Source organism: Scomber scombrus, chromosome 23 (assembly GCF_963691925.1).
Source record: "Scomber scombrus chromosome 23, fScoSco1.1, whole genome shotgun sequence".
Taxonomy (NCBI): domain Eukaryota; kingdom Metazoa; phylum Chordata; class Actinopteri; order Scombriformes; family Scombridae; genus Scomber; species Scomber scombrus.
Genome location: NC_084992.1, coordinates 21,317,473 through 21,341,629, shown reverse-complemented (window position 1 = coordinate 21,341,629; position 24,157 = coordinate 21,317,473). Strand labels below are relative to the sequence as shown.

The 24,157-nt window shown below is 41.1% G+C and overlaps 1 protein-coding gene across 1 annotated transcript in view; it reads left to right on the top strand.

Moving 5' to 3' along the window:
- ank2b (ankyrin 2b, neuronal) overlaps positions 1-23,592 on the top strand; it is a 199,924-nt gene extending 176,332 nt beyond the window's left edge. The window contains exons 36-46 of the mRNA XM_062444328.1: positions 106-183; positions 331-462; positions 576-725; positions 832-1,066; positions 1,399-1,456; positions 18,160-18,252; positions 18,808-18,891; positions 19,024-19,188; positions 19,334-19,522; positions 19,687-19,778; positions 20,728-23,592. Of these exons, the coding sequence (XP_062300312.1) occupies positions 106-183; positions 331-462; positions 576-725; positions 832-1,066; positions 1,399-1,456; positions 18,160-18,252; positions 18,808-18,891; positions 19,024-19,188; positions 19,334-19,522; positions 19,687-19,778; positions 20,728-20,983 (1,532 nt within the window). The 3' untranslated portion in view covers positions 20,984-23,592. The remainder of the gene's footprint in view (positions 1-105; positions 184-330; positions 463-575; positions 726-831; positions 1,067-1,398; positions 1,457-18,159; positions 18,253-18,807; positions 18,892-19,023; positions 19,189-19,333; positions 19,523-19,686; positions 19,779-20,727) is intronic.
- The last annotated feature ends 565 nt before the right edge of the window (positions 23,593-24,157 follow it).

Genomic DNA, 24,157 nt, shown 5'->3' with positions numbered 1-24,157 from the left:
CAAAACCTAGAAAGCCAGTGAATATTTTCTTCCGTCTGTGAATGTGGCTTGATTTGGTATATCTTGCGGCTCTGTCCGCTCATGGCTGTCTGGTGGTATTTGCAGTAGATCCACAGGATGAAGCAGAGAGAAAAGAGCAACGGTTGGCCATTATAGCCGACCACCTGGGCTTCAGCTGGACAGGTGAGTCACTCCTTAGTTGATCATGCTATTGAGCTGAAAATATACATTAATAATTCATTTTTGTCAGGCTCTTCAGACATTTCAAATGTATCTTCAGATCATTTTCAGATGTTCATTATAATTATTATATCTTCTTTTTCTCCTCAGAGTTGGCTCGAGAACTGGACTTCAGTGAGGAGAGAATCAACCTGATAAGGATTGAAAATCCCAACTCACTGCAAGACCAAAGCCATGCCCTTTTGAATCTCTGGGCAGAGAAAGAAGGAAAGCATGCATCAGGTTAGTGATAAGAAAGTTACATACACTCTAAAAGGGTATTATACACTCTAAAAAGTAAACATTTTTATTCAAATTTTAAGTGGAACTTTTTAACCAGTTTTGTGTTTTGACAGAATCAACATTGATCAAAACACTCACTAAGATCAATCGAATGGACATTGTTCACCTCATTGAAACCAAGATTATCAAGTCCAGTCAGGAGGAGACGTCATCTCATACCTATGCAGAAATAGAGCGGACCATAGCACTGGATCATAGTGAAGGTACACAAGCCAATGTTACCTTGAAGCAGTATACGCAGAAAGTTCTAATCGTCTGCTTTCCTGTTATACTAACTTGTTCTTTATCCCTCCTACTATGCCTTGTCAGGTTTCTCTGCCCTTCATGAAGACATTGACAGCCCCAGGCCAGGCAGGCGTACAGACGCCACACGTAGGAGCCCAGGCTCTGGACAGGAGGTACCCATGGTATCAGCAGAGGATCTGTCCTCTAGTTTGTCATCGCTTCACGAGATGACGGGGCGATCAGAGACAGACTCCATAGCAACAGGTCTTCTTAGAAATGCCCAGAAAGAGAAACTTCAAAAGGAGATGGAAACAACATAGTAAGTTATTGAGAAAGTTTAACTAATGTGGTGACAGTTTTCTTAAAAAAAAAAAAAAAATTATTTATAAATTTGAAAACACAATTTTTCAAAATCAAACAGGAATGACCTTTTAGATTCATTTTAAATACATATTATGTTATTAGTACTGCTTCAGTGTACATACCTTTAATTAGTAGTGTTTGTCACTGTTGGATATATTCAGTTTTTTGTATTATTAAGATATAAATATTATATGAAAGATTAATCACCTGCTATTCTGTTCTTTTAATTCATCATGACAGCCATCTAGTAACGGCATATTGGAATGCATGCTTTGTTTTTTTTTTCAGCTCATCACAATTCACAGAGGAATTGACAGACTCAGTACACAAAGGCAGTATTAGACAAGTAAGTCCTTTCTTCACATTGTACCGCACCTCCCCCTACAACCTGCGATCTCATATAATTGATCCCGTATACAAAGGGAAACCCAAGTTATGTGCCGTGATTACCCCACCTCCTTACCCCACTGTTGAACCATGTGATGATGAGGGGGCTGCAGGTTATGAGGGAGCAGAGGGAGGTGAGGAGTGGAGCTTGGAGTGTCTACAAACCACCCATACCGAGCTTGATACTCATCATTTGTCACCGGTGCCTTGGCGAGAGTCATCCAATAGCTCCCGAACAGGAGTATGTGACAGTCGACCATTGTCTATGACCGATTTTGGAGATAGCTTGATTGAGTGTGAGCAAGCTGAGCATGACTTCATGAAACTTTCAATGGAGCTTAAAGAAACTGATGAAGTGACAGAGGGGGACTCTCAAAAGATAAGCAGTACGCAAAAATCGATAAGTGAACAAAAACCCCAGCCTCCTTCTGTGCTTCCTTCTGGTCCTGTTACTGTAACAACAGTATCTATGCAGGACAGAAGACACATAGATGAAGTTTCACATCGACTCTATCAAGTCCTGTATGGATATGAGATGATTGATTCAGATAATGAGAATGTGCTTGTAATGTCTATGAATACATCCCCTGAAGATGCAGTTCAAGCTGGTGTCAGAACGGATGATGTTAAGGAAGCTGCTAGACCTACAAAGGCTATTGAAAATGTTTCACACTCTGAGGAGCATGAGATTGATGTTTACCAGGCCTCTATTTCAGCTCACCTTAAAACTCAAGATACAACCACTCAGGCATTAGCAGGTTCTTCAGATGTCAGACATACCAGTCCAGGGTTTGAATTTCAAAAAACAGAATTTAGTTCAGCCAGCTTCATTGACATGTCACATGACTCAACATTTGAGATGGTAGATGTTCATGCAGTAGATAAAGCAATATCAGCTGAGCTTATGTCACGTGAAAATAAGGTTGTAGTATCTGTGGAGTCTACACCTGAGCGTGAAGAATCTGGATATGGTTGCCATTTACATGAATTCACATGTGATACAATTTTTAATCTTCAAAGCTTAGACCATGATAGATCACTTTCAGCTGAATGTGCAACAGCAATAATACTGATGGAAAGTAGGGCCTCATCGCCTGAATCAGTGTCATCAGTAAATGAACTGAATTTTACAGCACCCGATTCTCCCATACCTCAATTCAGACCCTTGTCTCCCCTTCCACCCCCTGTTTTCCCATGGGAAAGTGGCGATGTTGGGGCTTCTGTTCAAGGGCAACGATTATTAAGTGCACCAGGAGCCACATCTCTGCTGTTACCTACAGAAGCAGAGGAAAGGCCATTAACACCAATGGTCTCAAACAAAAGACCATTTGGAAGGCCAGTATCACCAGGCAGTGAATATAGTGATGAGGGATCTATCTCACCTCAGTCATTAACTTTTGACATAGAAGACAGAGCATCATCACCTGAGTCTGTCATTTTAGAAATGGTGCAGTGGCTTTTTACAGCTTCTGAGCAAGTGCCTTTGTATTCTGATTTCCATGACATGAGATCATCATCCCCTGAATCCATAGAGTCAAGCACTGCACATTGTCGGCTTCCAGCTGATTCTCCTATCCCAGACTTTAGAAAAGCTGTCTCTGAGTCTTTTACAACTTGTCAGTGTAGATCATCATCACCAGAGTCAGCATCATCAGATATGGCATTTGAAACGGCACTTCTGTTATCAACACTTTCTGAAGACAGACCCTCATCCCCAGAATCTGTAGCATCTGTTAATGAATATAAAGCATTGTCACCTGATTCACCTATACCTGAATTTAGCCACAATGAGCCTGACTCGGCTATTTCTGTGAGATCCACTTCACCTGAATCAGTATGTTCAGATGTAGAATATGGTTCTACCTCTCTAGTATCACTTTACAACGAAGATAGACCTTCATCACCTGCTTCAGTTGCATCTGAAAATGAATCTGAATTGGTTATATCTGACATTGCACAAAGATCTTTCTCCCCTGAATCAATACAATCTGACCAGATAGAATGTGATTCCATAATTGCTGATCAAAGACAGAAATCAACTGAGCAATTAGTATCTGATGTAGACAACACACCACCAAAACTATTGGAATCAGTATCTGAGCATGATGATGATTGGGTTGTTATATCTTTGTCTGATATTGAGGAAAGACCACTTTCACCAGAGTCAGTGCCTGAGTACAGACCAATGTCTCCACAGTCTGCAATGTTAGACATTATGGTATCCTCCACTGAATCAGACACATTATATGAATGTATTTCACCAGATTCCCCCATTCCACAATATACACCACATGTGTGTCATGATGTTACTATAAATTATCTCTCATCATCACCCGAATCTGTGTTGTCAGATACAGAGTATGAGGCCATGCCATTGCTATCATATTTTGAGAATAGGCCTTTATCTCCTGATTCTAGTGGTTCTTTAAATGATAATGGGGCATTGCCAACCCCTTCACCTGACACAATTCTTGGGGAATACATGGCACTTGAAACAGCACATGATACAATTGCTGTAGAGGAGACAAGTGGAGAAAAGCAGTTTGAAACCAAAACAGCTATACTAGACAAGTCCAAAATTGAAGAAAAAGTTTCAACATGTATTCCGTCACAATCTTTTGAAGAAAATCCTGAGAAATATTCAGTTCCAGTCCAAACTTTAGCTCATGATGCAGAACTCATCTCTCAAATCCGTGACCCGCAGTATATAGGAGAAACCTTCATGAGTGAAACAGTGGTTCTGTTTGCTCAAATAAAGAAAGAGTCTTATCAGGAAAAGTCAGATGAAATTGATACCTTCCAGTCAGAAAATGACCAAAGATCAGTTTCACCTGATTCTGAAGCAGAATATAGACCAATGTCACCACAGTCGCTGATGGTGCTGGATGCACTCAGACCAGATTCCTCCCTCTCGGGGAGATCTGTAGATAGTAAGCGATCTTTAACACCAGATTCTCCTATTCCTCAGTTCTTTGCCTCTTTCTCTGGACCCCCTCAAGTTTATCACAGATCAGTGTCAACCGAGTCAGTATTGTCAGATCTAGAACTGGAGGCTTATTTGAACATTTCAATGCTTTTTGAGGACAGGTCAGTGTCTCCTGATTCAGTAGCATCTATACATATACACAGGGCACTATCACCAGACTCACCGATTCCTGATTATAGACAGTCTCTGCCAGAATCAGATGTTCACTCTACATTGGATCGGTCTTCATCCCATGAATCAATAGTATCAGATCTAGAATGTGGGTCTGTGTCTTTGTCATTACTCTGCACAGAGAGCAGACCATCATCTCCAGAATCTGTTGATGAAAAAATGCCATTTTCACCTGAGTTACCCATTCCTGTGTTTAGGCAGGCTTTACCAGAATTTGCTGTTTTGCCTATGATAGAAAGATCCTTTTCACCAGTTTCAGTTTGTTCAGATCTAGAATATGGGGCAATTTATCCATCACAATTTTCCTCTGAAGTGAGACCATCTTCACCAGACTCAGTTTCTGGAGATGACTACAGAGTTGATTCACCAATACCCGATTTCAAAACAGGGCTGATTGAATTAGTTTCAGTTAATGCTTATAGATCGTCCTCTCCTGAGTCAATTATTTCAGAAGTTGAATATTCACCATCAAGTGAAGACATATGTATTTCTGAGCAGAGACCTGACTCCCCAGAATCACAAGTTTCCAAGAGAACAGAGAGACTGTTGGATGATAGTAGTCAACCCTTACCCCTAAAAGTAATCACAGTGCCAGTCTATAGACTTGTTTATGATGCTGAGCTTTGGAAGTTCATTTCTCAAATACGTGACCCTCAATATGTTGGTGAAACATTTTGCAGTAAAACGGGTGTTTTTGAGTATGCTGGAACAAGGACTGAATATGTACCAGCTGATGCAGGTATGAAAGAAGGAGGATCAAAGGATATTGTGAAGTTGGACTGTGGAGATCCATTTGATGCATGTGTAACACATGCAATGGAAGCAAAGATTGAGGGAGAAGTGAGACCACTGTCACCTGACTCTGAGTCAGAATACAGGCTTTTATCACCTGGGCAACTGATATTAATGAGTATGCTCAGATCTGATTCTCCTGAGTCTTCAGTGTACTTGTCTCCAGATTCCCCAGTTCCCCAATTTTCTATTGAGTTTGCTAACATTGCACAATCCAGGCCGTATTCACCAGAGTCAGCAGTGTCAGATGACGAATCATACATGTGCATGTCCTTTCTTTTCCATGAAAGCAGACCTTCGTCACCTAGTTCAGTCATATCTCTTGATGAACACAGGCCATTATCACCGGACTCACCCTTACCGGACTTTGGACCTGTCATATCTGAATCAGTTACATCTGCTTTTGGGTACAGGTCCTCTTCACCAGAGTCGGTACTTTCAGATGTCGAATATGGCTATTCATCTTCAGAGTCCTTTACAGAGGAGAGAGCAGACTCACCTGAATCACTTGATCTCATGCTTGAAGGAAGACAATCAGGTGCTGGTGCAACAGTTATAGCAAACCGGCTAATATGCCAACTACATGACCCACATTATGTAGTAGAGGCCTTTGCATGCAGAGTTCCTCTTGATTCAGATGCAGAAGAGACAGGTAGGCCAATGTCACCTGATTCTGAGGCTGAATATAAAGCTCTGTCATCTGAGGCCCTGAAGTCACTGAGTTTTCTGAGGTCTGAATCTCAGGAGACAGGGAAGTCAGTGGATCAGTATAGATCTTTGTCTCCAGATTCACCCATTCCCCAATTTTCTGTCTCATTTCCTGAATCTCCCATGGGAAGTCACAGCGCCCCATCTTCTGAACCTGTGTCAGACAGTGAACTATTTGATGTTACCCCTTTTGCTATTGAGTCATTTGCATCAGTATCTGATGAGTGTCAAGCTGCATCACCTGATTCAATGGCGTCTAGAGATGAATGCGGGGCCCTGTCACCAGATTCACCTATACCTCAATTCATAGTAAGGGTAGTCGAACGTTTTCCATCATTTGTTGAGTTCAAATCAGCATCCCCTGAATCAGTTCTATCAGATCTTGGGTATGAACCGTTAATTGATTTCCCATCTGATACTGAAGATAGACCAGATTCTCTAGAGTCATTAGTATTTGAAGTTGGAAAGAGACCACTGTCACCTGATTCTGAATCAGAGTACAGGCCTCTCTCACCTGCAACATTGATGTCAAGTTTCAGATCCTCTCCTGAATCAGCTGGCTCTCCAAATGAATTTAGAGCTCTCTCACCAGACTCCCCAATTCCACAGTTTAGACAGATGCTACAGGAGACATACATAGAATGTAGATCTTCCTCACCAGAGTCAGTGTCAGATTTGGAGGTGGAAATGGAATTACCTTTCTTGATGTTATTTGAGGACCGACCTTCATCCCCTGAGTCTTTAAAATCAATCAGTAAATACAGGAGACTTTCACCTGATTCTCCCATAATTGATTTCAGACCATCATTGCCTGCTCCATATTCTGTTGTCAATGGCGACAGGTCATTATCACCTGAATCAATTGCATCAGATGTGGAATGTGCTCCATTGATTTCTCCGATATTTGAATTTGAGGAGAGGGCAAATTCTTCACAGTCAGACTCTTCTCTCTACGACTACCAATGTTTGTCTCCAGACTCTCCAGTACCCCAATACAACTATTTTGAAGGGACCACATTGACAGCTACATATAGATCCACATCACCTGGATCAGTATATTCAGATGAAGATTTGGAGACAGATTTGTGTATTCCCTGGCTTTTTGAAGACAGAGCTGCATCTCCTGGTTCAACTGCATCTCAAGATGAATTTAGGTCTCTATCACCAGATTCCCCCATTCCTGAATTTACACAGGTGACACAGGAGTCCTGTATACCACATGTAGACTTAAGGTCCTCTTCACCTGAATCGTTGTTGTCAGATTTAGAAATGGAAATTGAATCATCTTTCCCATTGTTTGAAGAAGACCGACCTTCTTCCCCTGAGTCTTTAGCATCTTTAAATAAATACAGAAGACTTTCTCCTGATTCCCCTGTACCTGACTTTGGACAGGCTTTACTAGAGACATATCCTAAGTTTATATCTTGTAGATCATCATCTCCTGAATCAGAAGCTTCAGAAGTAGAGTATGCTCCCTTGATTTCACCGATATTTGACTTTGAGGACAGGGCAGAATCCCGTCAATCAGGGCTGTCTGACATTGAAGTTAGATGTTTGTCTCCAGACTCTCCAGTACCCCAATACAACCATTTTGAAGCGACCACATTGACAGCTACACATAGATCCACATCACCTGGATCAGTATATTCAGATGAAGATTTGGAGACAGATTTGTGTATTCCCTGGCTTTTTGAAGACAGAGCTGCATCTCCTGGTTCAACTGCATCTCAAGATGAATTTAGGTCTCTATCACCAGATTCCCCCATTCCTGAATTTACACAGGTGACACAGGAGTCCTATATACCACATGTAGACTTAAGGTCCTCTTCACTTGAATCGTTGTTGTCAGATTTAGAAATGGAAATGGAATCATCTTTCCCATTGTTTGAAGAAGACCGACCTTCTTCCCCTGAGTCTTTAGCATCTTTAAATAAATACAGAAGACTTTCTCCTGATTCCCCTGTACCTGACTTTGGACAGGCTTTACTAGAGACATATCCTAAGTTTATATCTTGCAGATCATCATCTCCTGAATCAGAAGCTTCAGAAGTAGATTATGCTCCCTTGATTTCACCGATATTTGACTTTGAGGACAGGGCAGAATCCCGTCAATCAGGGCTGTCTGACATTGAAGTTAGATGTTTGTCTCCAGACTCTCCAGTACCCCAATACAACCATTTTGAAGCGACCACATTGACAGCTACACATAGATCCACATCACCTGGATCAGTATATTCAGATGAAGATTTGGAGACAGATTTGTGTATTCCCTGGCTTTTTGAAGACAGAGCTGCATCTCCTGGTTCAACTGCATCTCAAGATGAATTTAGGTCTCTATCACCAGATTCCCCCATTCCTGAATTTACACATGTGACACAGGAGTCCTGTATACCACATGTAGACTTAAGGTCCCCTTCACCTGAATCATTGTTGTCAGATTTAGAAATGGAAATGGAATCATCTTTCCCATTGTTTGAAGAAGACCGACCTTCTTCCCCTGAGTCTTTAGCGTCTTTAAATAAATACAGAAGACTTTCTCCTGATTCCCCTGTACCTGACTTTGGACAGGCTTTACTAGAGACATATCCTATGTTTATATCTTGTAGATCATCATCTCCTGAATCAGAAGCTTCAGAAGTAGAGTATGCTCCCTTGATTTCACCGATATTTGACTTTGAGGACAGGGCAGAATCCCGTCAATCAGGGCTGTCTGACATTGAAGTTAGATGTTTGTCTCCAGACTCTCCAGTACCCCAATACAACCATTTTGAAGCGACCACATTGACAGCTACACATAGATCCACATCACCTGGATCAGTATATTCAGATGAAGATTTGGAGACAGATTTGTGTATTCCCTGGCTTTTTGAAGACAGAGCTGCATCTCCTGGTTCAACTGCATCTCAAGATGAATTTAGGTCTCTATCACCAGATTCCCCCATTCCTGAATTTACACAGGTGACACAGGAGTCCTATATACCACATGTAGACTTAAGGTCCTCTTCACCTGAATCGTTGTTGTCAGATTTAGAAATGGAAATGGAATCATCTTTCCCATTGTTTGAAGAAGATCGACCTTCTTCCCCTGAGTCTTTAGCATCTTTAAATAAATACAGAAGACTTTCTCCTGATTCCCCTGTACCTGACTTTGGACAGGCTTTACTAGAGACATATCCTAAGTTTATATCTTGCAGATCATCATCTCCTGAATCAGAAGCTTCAGAAGTAGATTATGCTCCCTTGATTTCACCGATATTTGACTTTGAGGACAGGGCAGAATCCCGTCAATCAGGGCTGTCTGACATTGAAGTTAGATGTTTGTCTCCAGACTCTCCAGTACCCCAATACAACCATTTTGAAGCGACCACATTGACAGCTACACATAGATCCACACCACCTGGATCAGTATATTCAGATGAAGATTTGGAGACAGATTTGTGTATCCCCTGGCTTTTTGAAGACAGAGCTGCATCTCCTGGTTCAACTGCATCTCAAGATGAATTTAGGTCTCTATCACCAGATTCCCCCATTCCTGAATTTACACATGTGACACAGGAGTCCTGTATACCACATGTAGACTTAAGGTCCCCTTCACCTGAATCATTGTTGTCAGATTTAGAAATGGAAATGGAATCATCTTTCCCATTGTTTGAAGAAGACCGACCTTCTTCCCCTGAGTCTTTAGCGTCTTTAAATAAATACAGAAGACTTTCTCCTGATTCCCCTGTACCTGACTTTGGACAGGCTTTACTAGAGACATATCCTATGTTTATATCTTGTAGATCATCATCTCCTGAATCAGAAGCTTCAGAAGTAGAGTATGCTCCCTTGATTTCACCGATATTTGACTTTGAGGACAGGGCAGAATCCCGTCAATCAGGGCTGTCTGACATTGAAGTTAGATGTTTGTCTCCAGACTCTCCAGTACCCCAATACAACCATTTTGAAGCGACCACATTGACAGCTACACATAGATCCACATCACCTGGATCAGTATATTCAGATGAAGATTTGGAGACAGATTTGTGTATTCCCTGGCTTTTTGAAGACAGAGCTGCATCTCCTGGTTCAACTGCATCTCAAGATGAATTTAGGTCTCTATCACCAGATTCCCCCATTCCTGAATTTACACAGGTGACACAGGAGTCCTATATACCACATGTAGACTTAAGGTCCTCTTCACCTGAATCGTTGTTGTCAGATTTAGAAATGGAAATGGAATCATCTTTCCCATTGTTTGAAGAAGATCGACCTTCTTCCCCTGAGTCTTTAGCATCTTTAAATAAATACAGAAGACTTTCTCCTGATTCCCCTGTACCTGACTTTGGACAGGCTTTACTAGAGACATATCCTAAGTTTATATCTTGCAGATCATCATCTCCTGAATCAGAAGCTTCAGAAGTAGATTATGCTCCCTTGATTTCACCGATATTTGACTTTGAGGACAGGGCAGAATCCCGTCAATCAGGGCTGTCTGACATTGAAGTTAGATGTTTGTCTCCAGACTCTCCAGTACCCCAATACAACCATTTTGAAGCGACCACATTGACAGCTACACATAGATCCACACCACCTGGATCAGTATATTCAGATGAAGATTTGGAGACAGATTTGTGTATCCCCTGGCTTTTTGAAGACAGAGCTGCATCTCCTGGTTCAACTGCATCTCAAGATGAATTTAGGTCTCTATCACCAGATTCCCCCATTCCTGAATTTACACATGTGACACATGAGTCCTGTATACCACATGTAGACTTAAGGTCCCCTTCACCTGAATCATTGTTGTCAGATTTAGAAATGGAAATGGAATCATCTTTCCCATTGTTTGAAGAAGACCGACCTTCTTCCCCTGAGTCTTTAGCATCTTTAAATAAATACAGAAGACGTTCTCCTGATTCCCCTGTACCTGACTTTGGACAGGCTTTACTAGAGACATATCCTAAGTTTATATCTTGCAGATCATCATCTCCTGAATCAGAAGCTTCAGAAGTAGATTATGCTCCCTTGATTTCACCGATATTTGACTTTGAGGACAGGGCAGAATCCCGTCAATCAGGGCTGTCTGACATTGAAGTTAGATGTTTGTCTCCAGACTCTCCAGTACCCCAATACAACCATTTTGAAGCGACCACATTGACAGCTACACATAGATCCACATCACCTGGATCAGTATATTCAGATGAAGATTTGGAGACAGATTTGTGTATTCCCTGGCTTTTTGAAGACAGAGCTGCATCTCCTGGTTCAACTTCCTCTCAAGATGAATTTAGGTCTCTATCACCAGATTCCCCCATTCCTGAATTTACACAGGTGACACAGGAGTCCTATATACCACATGTAGACTTATGGTCCTCTTCACCTGAATCGTTGTTGTCAGATTTAGAAATGGAAATGGAATCATCTTTCCCATTATTTGAAGAAGACCGACCTTCTTCCCCTGAGTCTTTAGCATCTTTAAATAAATACAGAAGACTTTCTCCTGATTCCCCTGTACCTGACTTTGGACAGGCTTTACTAGAGACATATCCTAAGTTTATATCTTGCAGATCATCATCTCCTGAATCAGAAGCTTCAGAAGTAGATTATGCTCCCTTGATTTCACCGATATTTGACTTTGATGACAGGGCAGAATCCCGTCAATCAGGGCTGTCTGACATTGAAGTTAGATGTTTGTCTCCAGACTCTCCAGTACCCCAATACAACCATTTTGAAGCGACCACATTGACAGCTACACATAGATCCACATCACCTGGATCGGTATATTCAGATGAAGATTTGGAGACAGATTTGTGTATTCCCTGGCTTTTTGAAGACAGAGCTGCATCTCCTGGTTCAACTTCCTCTCAAGATGAATTTTGGTCTCTATCACCAGATTCCCCCATTCCTGAATTTACACAGGTGACACAGGAGTCCTGTATACCACATGTAGACTTAAGGTCCCCTTCACCTGAATCATTGTTGTCAGATTCTGAAATGGAAATGGAATTATTTTTCCCATTGTTTGAAGAAGACCGACCTTCTTCCCCTGAGTCTTTAGCATCTTTAAATAAATACAGAAGACTTTCTCCTGATTCCCCTGTACCTGACTTTGGACAGGCTTTACTAGAGACATATCCTAAGTTTATATCTTGCAGATCATCATCTCCTGAATCAGAAGCTTCAGAAGTAGATTATGCTCCCTTGATTTCACCGATATTTGACTTTGATGACAGGGCAGAATCCCGTCAATCAGGGCTGTCTGACATTGAAGTTAGATGTTTGTCTCCAGACTCTCCAGTACCCCAATACAACCATTTTGAAGCGACCACATTGACAGCTACACATAGATCCACATCACCTGGATCGGTATATTCAGATGAAGATTTGGAGACAGATTTGTGTATTCCCTGGCTTTTTGAAGACAGAGCTGCATCTCCTGGTTCAACTTCCTCTCAAGATGAATTTTGGTCTCTATCACCAGATTCCCCCATTCCTGAATTTACACAGGTGACACAGGAGTCCTGTATACCACATGTAGACTTAAGGTCCCCTTCACCTGAATCATTGTTGTCAGATTCTGAAATGGAAATGGAATTATTTTTCCCATTGTTTGAAGAAGACCGACCTTCTTCCCCTGAGTCTTTAGCGTCTTTAAATAAATACAGAAGACTTTCTCCTGATTCCCCTGTACCTGACTTTGGACAGGCTTTACTAGAGACATATCCTAAGTTTATATCTGACAGATCATCATCTCCTGAATCAGAAGCTTCAGAAGTAGAGTATGCTCCCTTGATTTCCCAGATTTTTGACTTTGAGGACAGGGCAGAATCCCGTCAATCAGGGCTGTCTGACATTGAAGTTAGATGTTTGTCTCCAGACTCTCCCGTACCCCAGTACACTATGAGTGCACCCACTATATTAGGAATAAGATACAGATCCGTATCACCTGAATCACTATGTTCATCTGAGGATTTCGAGACAGATTTGAGGCTGAATATGCCCTGGCATTGTGAGGACAGAGCAGCATCTCCAGGTTCTTCTCAAGATGAATTTAGACTTCTGTCTCCAGACTCACCCATCCCTGAATTTATACAGGCAATACATGAGTCCAACATATATCATACGGATTTAAGGTCCTCTTCACCTGAGTCAGAGTTGTCAGATTTGGAAATGGAATTACCTTTCCCAATATTCGGGGAAAGCAGACCTTCCTCTCCTGAATCTCAGGAATCAATCAGACTTTCTCCTGATTCCCCTGTACCTCACTTTATGCCTTTAGTGTTTCAATTACCTGAGACACTTTTTGGACATAGGTCCACATCCCCTGAATCAACATGTTCAGATGTAGAATATATCGTTATAAGCCTGGGATCACTAGTTTATGATGACAGACCCTCCTCACCTGGCTCAGGAGATGAATACCAGGCTCTATCACCAGACTCACCAATACCTGAATACAGACCAGCAATACCTGAACGTGTTATTGTGAATGCTGGGTATAGATCATCCTCCCCTGAATCAATTGAATCAGATATTGAATATGTTTTGAGTGAGTTTTTGATAGCCATGAAGTATGGTATTGATGATAGACCAGATTCTCCTGAGTCAGTAGGATCAGAAGTACAAGAGAGGCCACTGTCAGTTGAATCCATACCAGAGTACAAACCGTTGTCACCTATGACACTGATGTATCTTAAGAACATTAGATCAGTATCGCCAGAATCTACCCAATCACTTAATGAACACAAGGGATTGTCTCCCGACTCACCTCTTCCCTCGTTTACCCAAAATGTTCTTGAGACTGCAACAGCAGAGACATTTTATGCATGTTCATCACCGGAATCAATATTGTCAGACATGGAATACGGTTTTGCATACTCTGATTCATTTGACATAGAAGTCATTGACAACAGACCACAATCAGCTAAGTCAGGAAGATCAGATGGTGAATGCCTTCCCCCTGAATCACCAATACCTGATTTTACGAAGGCATTTGTAAAAGATGTGATGACTGTGAGAGACATGTCACCCACTGAATTTTCAGATTCAGACGATTTGTTACAAACCATAGACCACTTTTGTGCAAATGATAGGTTAGCATCACCAGCGTCAATTGAATCAGATGAAGAAGAATTACTGTTGTCACCCAAATCATCAATAACTGTATTAAAAGTCCCAACTTCCACAGAAGCAACCATTGATAGCACTGTTTTATCCACAACAATGGCTCCAACCCTGCCTGAGGAATCCACCATCATGGTAGCTGAGTATGAACTTGTTTATGATGCTGAGCTATGGAAACTGATATCTCAAGTTCATGATCCACAGTATGTGGGAGAAACTTTCAGCAGTAAAACAGGGGTCATGCAGTATATTGGCAGCACAATACAATATGAAAGGAGTGTTACAGGTGATGAACAAGATAAGGAAGTAGAAGAACAAAATGAGCAAGATGCTAGTGCCACAGAATCCATCTCAGAGGTGACACAACAGTTTGGTACACCTGACACATCCATGGCTGATCACTTTCAATGTACTTCAAATGCACATGTTGCATCAGACACACCTGTTTCAGAGTCACATGCACCAATAGTTGAACACATGTTGTCAGGAGAAGCTTTATACAGACTGAGCCAATATACATTTGAAATACCTGTGACTGAGGCACTAACAGAGTCTGATAATGACTGGGTGGTTGTATCAGTATCTGATACAGAGGATGATTTATGCTATTCACCAGAATCCTTGACAGAGTACAGACCCATGTCCCCTAATCCAGCCATGTCGGTAGATGTAAGAGCATCATCACCAGAATCTGTAACATCAGTCAATGAGTTTAGGCCACTCTCACCAGATTCCCCCTTACCTGAATTTAGGAAGGCTTTGCCAGAATGCATAACATTTTTGAGATCCACATCATCTTCACCTGAAACTTTAGCATCAGATATAGATTATATGCCACTGGATTTGGAATCTTTGCAGAAGTTTGCAGAATGCAGACCATCATCTCCAGAATCTGCACTGTCAGAGGATCAGAATCAGCAAAACAGGCCTTTATCATCTCAGTCAGTGCCTGAATACAGGCCTATGTCAATGGAATCAGCCATGCAAATGCTTGACAACAGGGCATCATCTCCAGAATCAATGCCTGAGCTCAATGAGAACAGGTCACTGTCTCCTGACTCCCCTGTTCCTCAGTTTACCGTATTATTGGATGCATATACCACTACTACATGTAGGTCATCATCACCTGAATCAGTGGGTTCAGACTCAGAATGTGAGCTTATGGTCACATCATCAAGAGCTACTGAGACTGAGAGACCATCCTCACCTGAATCCATATCATCTGTCAATGAGTTCAGACGACTGTTGCCTGACTCACCAGTACCCGAGTTTATGAGAATATTGTCTTCATGTTTTCTGGATGCCACAGCTGTTGATAGATCGTCTTCACCAGTGTCTTTCTCATCAGACTCTGAGTTTGTTGCCTTACCTATTGATTGTTGGATTGACGATAGCCCAAGGCCACTGAGTCCTGAAACTGCTGAGTCAGACGACGAATTAGGCTTATATTTTGAGTCTACAGATCAATTTGTCTCTAAACTAGAACTTTTGGGTCATGTGACATCTCCTTTATTACCTAATAAATCAATCGAGACAAAATCTGAGGATGGACATGGCCACCCTGACGGGTTAGAAATGGCAGAATCAGAGTCAGAAGTATTTTCATATGTGGAACGGATGAAGTTAGGATCAGGAGCTGAAAGCACCTCAACTTTCCAAATCACTGTTCATGAAGAAGACTTCCAAAAAGACTTCTCTATGAAGCCAGAACCAGTTGAAGATGTAAAAGGAAAGGAAGAGAAGATTCTACACATCTGTGCTGGGGAACTAAAGAACAAGACAGACTCCCCAAGGGTAAGAGTGAGAGCATGGCAGAGACTCACTGTGCTTGTCGTGGAAGTCATTAACATGCGTCTTGGATGGAGGAAATCACTCAGTGTGTCTTGATAACTAATAACAAAATGGAGTGCAATAAACATCAGTGCCAGTAGCACTTACGGTGATTTTTGGAGAATAATCTCCAGTGTTAACTTTTAAAGGAGACCAAAACCATGCATGTACTCCAAATAGTTCAAAAACAGCTTTCAATTGACTTTGGGTATTGTCTAGTCTTTTTAGGCAAATTTTACAGGGATGAACAGAATTGGTGGAAATGTGTCAGGAATGTTACAGTGACAAATTGAAATATTATTAATTGCAATTCTTTACTTGTCTGATGCTAAAGATGCATGTCTTGGCTTCACATACATTATTTTAAAACTAATGACATGTTGGCTAGATGGACAATGACCTATCACTGCACGATGATGCTAACCTGGTGAAAATGTAGGCCATAATAGTATATAACCTGTTAACTGATTTAAAGTTAACTCATTTAGATCATGTTGACATTCACTTACAGGCTCCTCTTCAGAGAGTAGAGGAAACGCAGTTTCAAACTGAAGATGAGGTGCAACACAAGCTGTTGTCTATCACACCAGAAACACTAGAGCTACCTGACCAGAGCTCATACACAACCCACAGAACCGTTACTCCTGTTTTACCTGCATCTGAGACAACATCATGTCCAAAGTTGGGCAGATCGCATGAGTACTCCAAGTGGGAGTTGTCCCCCAGGGAAGCAGAATCCAGTGAGCTTTTCTCACCCATGTCAAGTCAATTTTTGGTTCCGCCAGATTATGAGGCAGTGTTCTCAGGACATCAGTCCCTGAGAGTTTCTGAATGTAGTCAAGCTTCCTTGAACAATTTAAGTCCAGTGTCTCCAGTGTTCAGTGATTCCAGTTCAGCTCAGGTTGTGACTGAAGCCAGTACCAAGGGAGAGTCTGAAACTGCTCAAGACTTAGAGTTTTCCCCAGCCTTTAATAGAGTCCTCTCAGAATTTGAGACAACAGTCTCTGAATTTGAATCAGAAGAAGCAGTGGTACGACCGAAGGAACTCCAAAAAGGATCCAAATCTCCACAGCAATCTGACTCAGATCTGGAATTCTACGACTGCAAACAAGGCTTCTCAGACAACTCTGAGCCAGAAGAAGCGACACTGGAGTACGAGATGCCTTATCATATATCAGAACCACCATCCCCAATGCCTGGGAGTAGCCCTGGCACGGTTTTCCTGAGGAGGAGCACTCAGCATACAGGTCAACCTTTCTTGAGGGTAGAGGATTACAAGCGTTTCTCTTCTGGCAGTGAAAGTCTAGGTGAATTTGCTTATGATTCAGAGGGTTCACGGGAGTGTCGAACAGAAAGTGAGCACCCTGTGTGTGAGGAGCTTCCTTCCAGAGATCAGGCAGGGTACTATGATGATGACGACTTCTTGGGACGGGTAAGAAGTTGAGCATGAGCACAATGCTGCACGGGCTGGTATCTTTGCCTGGTCAGACTGGCTGTTGTGGTGCTGCATTCGAGACTTGAGAAGATAAAACACACAAGATTGACTTTTACAGACTAAACATGGCTAATGTGTGCTTTGTGCATGACTGCCTAAACTTTCAAGATAACAGAAATGTAACAACGTTGATGAGGTGCTATATTAAATGTTGTGTCATCGGTGACTGAAAAGGTGGTTTACAAAGTGGTGGTGTGATGTATTTGCAGTTTGAATTAAATAACGTGGACAGTCACAAGGTGCTATAAACAGATTCTATAACATGAAAATGAACATTATTCACATCCACACCCATTTGCATCTTTAGATTTTTGCTTGTTGTTGTTACCATCCTTGCACGTTTATTTCAGTTCAAAGTTTTTGCATAACTGTGCCTTCTCTTCATCTCATATCACTATTATGTACAAATATCGTTTTACTTCCCCATTCCATTTGTCTCTACATTAATCATTTTGGCGAGCTGACATAAAAGTGAGGTCAAGAGAAAAGAAGGAGCAGCCGCTGCCTGCAGGTGTGTGCTGTAGTAACTGTATAGACCTGTTATATTGACCCATGCTGGCTGTGTGCTGTCTCCCAGGAGATAACAGAGGAGCTAGGGGTGCTATCCTCTGATAGCTCAGAGGAGGAGGTGCTGACCACCAGGGTGGTCCGACGCAGAGTTATCATTCAGGTAATAAACATGATGCAGCTGTGCAGCACTGTGGTGTGGTGCAGGATGAGTTGGTAGTAGAGATTTAGTGCTAGTGATTTAGTCTTTGTGGGAACCTTTCATGTTACTCTTGGCATCCCTGGATATTCTAATGCCACAGAACATGCCCTAATTGCAATTATGCAATGCAAGAGGACCTCTAATCCACATTTATTTCCCTTTTTGTTTTTTCCACACTCATCTACTTTTAACTTTGTCATGTCTGTGCCATTATGTGTTCTATAATAGTAATAATAAAGATGTAATGATGAAAAATTCAAGCCACAATGTGTAGAATTTTAACATTTTTCCCCACCTTTCAATTTTCACCAGGATTGTCGCTTTTTCTATGCCGTCAAAATGATTTGAAATAATTTTATAATAAAAAAACATCAACACATAGTGGCTTCAACATAGACTGTAGATGATCAATTTTGTGTAATGTCTGTGTGTCTTATATCATATTTAGCCTGAAAGGCTGCTCCTCTATGCATGATGTCAAACTGACTGTATGTTTTTTTTTTTTTTTTCTTACAGGCGGACACTTTACCAGATATCCCACAACAGACTGTCACAGAGGAGAAGTACACAGATGAGCATGGGAACATGGTAGTTAAGAAAGTAAGAGAATATTCAAACACAATCACACAATAAAAACTAAGTGTTGCAAATGTACACTTAAAACCACAGTACTATTCCAAAATGAATGGCCTACATGATGAAAAATGATTCTCTGTCTGTCTTCTACATCAGATCACACGGAAGGTGATTCGTAAATATGTGTCAGCGGATGGCATGGAGACACAAGAAGTGACCATTGAGGGCTCTCACCAGGAGACGGTGCAGATAGAAGAGGGGGACGCTGTTTCCAAAGTGGTGAAGAGAACTGTTCTTCGTAGTGAAGGGGATCAGAAAGAGGTCTGTGTCCCCTACATGCTACTTGGACATTATTTTGTTGAACTTTAATGGCAGCACCATCATCCAAGAATTAGCTGAAACATCCACATAATACTGTGAACACATAACAGTCAGGGGTTTTGACATCTTGTTGTGTGCTCTTCAGTTGACCTTCTCAGAGCCCCTGGCCTTGGGTGCCACCATGGCATCAGAGTTCGAGGTGGAGCCTGTGCAGGGTCGAAAAGTTAGCAAGGTTGTCAAGACGACCGTGGTGACAGGCGAGAGGATGGAGAAACAGATGGGAGATTCCTCGCTGGCTGCAGATCTTCCCTCAGCCAGAGAGGACTTTGAGAAGGTCAGTGTGTCCAAACTAGAAAATGTATTTTTTTTAATCAAACATTAGATGTTTAGAAGATCCTCTGTTGGTGATGTTGAGCAGGTCATGTCAGGTTTCTAGTATTTGTCTTTCCTCTTTTCTCCTCCTGATCCCTCTCTCCTTCATCATTATTTCTCCTCCAGGCATTGAGTTATGCTGGAGGCTTTGGGAAAGTGCTCCTTCCTCATTTAGTAGAGAAAGAGATTGTGCAGGACGACGGTTCTGTGGTTAAAAGGTTGGACTGCAGCATGGGATTGTGTAGAAATGACCACAAAGACACGAGTGTTTACTAAAAGGGCATTTTGTAGATTAACATGGAAGCATAGTGTGATTTAGCTGTATTGCCTAACCTTTAATAAAATGTTCCCCTGAGTGATGTGAACAATGGCCAAATCTATGAACATAAAGGCTAAACAGTATGTATGTAAAAGTATGTACAGTACCAGTCAAATGTTTGGACACACACTCTCATTTAAGGGAATGGGAAAGTGTGTCCAAACTTTTGACTGGCACTGTATGTAATGCCGGCAAAATTGCATGGTTTGCAATGTGTTTCCAGGACAACAGTTCAATTATAGACAGATCACTCTTAACCTGGTTAGTCTACTAATTTGGTTAAGGGTCACATGTAAATGTAAATTGCTTGGATCAGGTCAAACTACAGTATATAAATATGACAAGACCAGTTAAAATGCTTGGATTGCACCTTTGCAAAAATAACAGTGGATGAGGACTAAAAAACAGTGGGGAAAATATGGAAGTCTGAAGTTGCCAATTTTAAAATTAAACAATTAAATAAACTTTAAATAGATTTTTTCCATTTGAGTTCACATAATGCCATTCCATTTGATTTCATTCAAAGTCCGGTCTGTTTTTGTTTTATAACACCATTTTCACCAATGACCATTTTAGTTCATAATGTCGCCTTTTATCATAAAAGTCTTATAATATAATAATAATGTGTACATACATGCACAACTAAGAATTCTATTTGATTTAAGTACTTTATTTTAATATTGGCAGACCTGGACTTCCATATTAAGACAGAACAAAAATATTGTCAGTCTTGGCTTGTTTAATGGAGTAAAGCCTAGTTTGCCTATAGACATGATCACTGAGTACCAGTCTATCAGAGTCAGCTGGGATGTGGTGTAACTCCTCTACTTTGTCCCTCCTCTCCACAGAAGCCAGATGCGTAAATCGCGAACCCAGAAGAGGACTGTGGTGAGGGATGCCCAGGGGAAGCACGTGCACCTGGAGCGTCTGGACGACACCCCAGACGCCCTGCAGCCCGACGCACTGCAGCAACACCTGCACCGGCTTCTCCAACGCTACTGCCAGGACGATCAGGAGGAAAACGATGAGGAGGACGAAGAGAAGGAGGAGCAGGAGGAGCAGGAGGAGCAGGAGGAGGAGGAGGAGGAGGAGAGTTTTGACTGAGCTGCTGCTTCCTTACATCTTCCACTGAAGCCTTTGGTGACGTACTCTTCCTCAGATCACGTTGTTCCAGATCCCTTTCTTGTTATCCTCGCTGATCACTGGATTGTTTTTTTTCTTCCTGTCTTCTCTTTTTGTGGAATAATGGAACAGTATTTCTGTGCTTTATTTTGTGTTTCATTTGCTCCTTTTGTGACCAAAGATAGCACCCCTCATTTTTGTCGGATGAATTTTGTTTTTTACTCCGGCTTTCCCCTTCTTTTTACCTTTTGGCTGCTGTGGTGTGATTAAGGTACGACACACTAAAGGTGGATCCAAGTCAATGGGGCATCTTGGACGTTCGCCTCACGCACGGGCCTCTTCTTGAAGAACTCTTGTAAACATTTGTACATAAAGGAGATGAAAAAATCATGCTTGGACTGGGGAGAAAAAAAGTAAAGAAAAAAAAAAAATCAAAGCATTTAATACATTAGCCCACCTAAACCTGCTGTACATGCACCGATTCAGCTGGAGAATGGCCACGGTACAGAAGAGATTAATGTTACATAGGAGTGAATGAGTGTATCATCATGGACTCTTTACAGCCAAACATCAACCTGTTGATCTGTTTACAAAGAGGTGTGCACCTTCAACGCTGTGTGAACACACCTTTTGTCTTCCCATCATGCATCTGCTCTTTTTTTGTTTTTTTTGTTTACGTGTCTGTCCTGCTAACGTGTGTCGTGCATTCACATTTTATCCATCACGGAGCCGCCACCTCTGTGTGTGTATATACAACGTGTCGTGTGAAAGAAAGTAGTGATGAGGAATGTTTCCTGATGCAGATCGAGCACTTAACCCCGCTGCCCTTATAACTCCTGAGCTGTGTTTCACCCTCACGTACTGCTGCTGCTCCTCCTCACCTCAAACTGCAGCACTCACATGATTGTCCTCCATTGAGACTTTTAAAGGATTAGACCTCTATTTTTTTCTTCTTATTGTCAACAAAACCCATAAAAAGACAGACACCGACAATGAGCTGATCTATAACAAATACTGTGTGTGTATCCAAAAACACATCAGTGAGCCACACCGCTGCACTGTATCACATGTTAATGAGATACATTATCAATGCTCTTATTTTGAAACCGCATGACTACAAACTACATTTTTATTATGGGATAAATGAGTCAACATGAAGTGAAATATTAGTAACACATTTTACATTTAATTTGTCCTGATGAATTATTCAAATTAGTGGACTTGTGTTCATGTTTTATATGTCAGGCTACTCATCATGGTAAGTCCTACTCGGCCCAAGAAAACAGTTATATAATCTCTCCTACGAGCCAATATTTTCCAAGTCGGATAATAAATAATAATGAAAATAACCGATGATGTCATGGTGATGTCGTCAGGGCTGTAGAGAGACTGTAAATTATAACAGAAAGCCTGGTGTTATAAATTAGAAGTGTTTTTTAGAGTTTAACCAATACTCGGGACTCAAAGTCACTTCTACCAATTTAACATTTTGTTTTTTAACCCTCACTTTTAAATTCTCCAACTTTCCAAAAGATTTACATTAAATCATTTGAGTGTTCATTTAAGTCCTGATCAACAAAGGAGCCAAAAAAACCTTCATAATGATGTTTTTTTCCCTTTGCTGTGAGTTTTAAGACTATTTAAAATATTTCAACTGCATGTTCTCTTAACTGTATCGACTCAGTCCTACATGTAAAATCATGCTTATAGAAATAGAGCAACAAATGTGTATGGAACTACAGCGGAAAATGCATTATTTCCCCTTATATAAGTAACATTTACTAAAAACAACAGTTACCAGCTGTTTTAGGAAATACTGAGCCTTTTTAAAAAATAACACTGCATATTTAAGAGCTGAAATATTGAGATGAACACATTGTTGATTTTGGTCTTTTTTTGAATGGGATTTATTGACAGAAAGGGAAAAAAAGCAGAATAGTCCTTTAAAATTTGAGTCTGCACACAGAACAGATGCTTTGCTTTAACTTTCTGTCTTGTTATCACTGCTATCAAAGGATCAACACATCATCTTTCATTTCTAACCACTGCTCTGTTTATCACACATACTTCCTTATTTATTTATTGCTGTCTGTTGGTGATCCCTGTATACTCTCTGGCATTTGAAGCTGAGAGTGGTGTGTGTGTGTTTGGGTGTGTGTGTTTGAATGTGTTCTAAATCTAAAAGTAATGACAGATTTATTTTTTTTTGCCATTGTAGACGAACAGGAATCAGTTTGAAAGTCAGTAGAAAAATCATGTGGAGAGTGATGAAGTGTGTTTGGTGTTCATTTAAAGTTCACACACCTTTATCTGTGTAACACTACGACCCTCACGTTGCCATTTACTTTGAGTGTGATCCAATGGAAAGAATAAAAAGAACATGTCAAAAAGAGACCACCGATTTGATAACTGAGCATCTTGTTTCCATGGTGATAACAATATATACATATAACAGTGCTAATATCTATGCGGGCATGTATGAGTTTATCAAAAATTATTACTAAAAAATAAAAAATAAACCTGAAACGCTAACAAGGCATAGCAGCTGCAGTGTGTACATGGCAGACAAATAAAACTGTAAATGTGTCAAATGTGAAGTGATGTGGTTCTTTCTAACAGCTGCTGGACATATGTGACCTCCTGACCTCAGTGAAGTGTTGAGCAGATAGATAGATAGATAGATAGATAGATAGATAGATAGATAGATAGATAGATAGATAGATAGATGAAGAAGGGAAGAAAGGAATGGGTTATGATATAGGAGGGGGCTGTTTAATACAGTTCATAGTTAACTAAAGGCACAGGTAATGTAGTGTTGGTGAAGTTCATTGCATTCAAGTTTGCTGTACACACAAGAGTGCTTCGGGTTGTCCATCTTGACGTTTGTTTAATTGCATTGGTTGTTACCTACTTGTCAGCCAATCAGAAAGGTAGAGGGGCGGGACGTTGAGGTGACCGCGGTAGAGTGAATCCATGTCAATCAGACAACATAGAGAGCAGCTGTGTTTACGAGAGTAGTTTACGCTGCTGAGACGTGTTTAGTTCATTACTTTGGTGAATTCAGAGTGTTACCAAAGAGTAACGGACATATTACAACTTACAAAAGGTAAATACCATCATGCAATGTGTAAAATACAGATGCTAATCGCTAGTTAT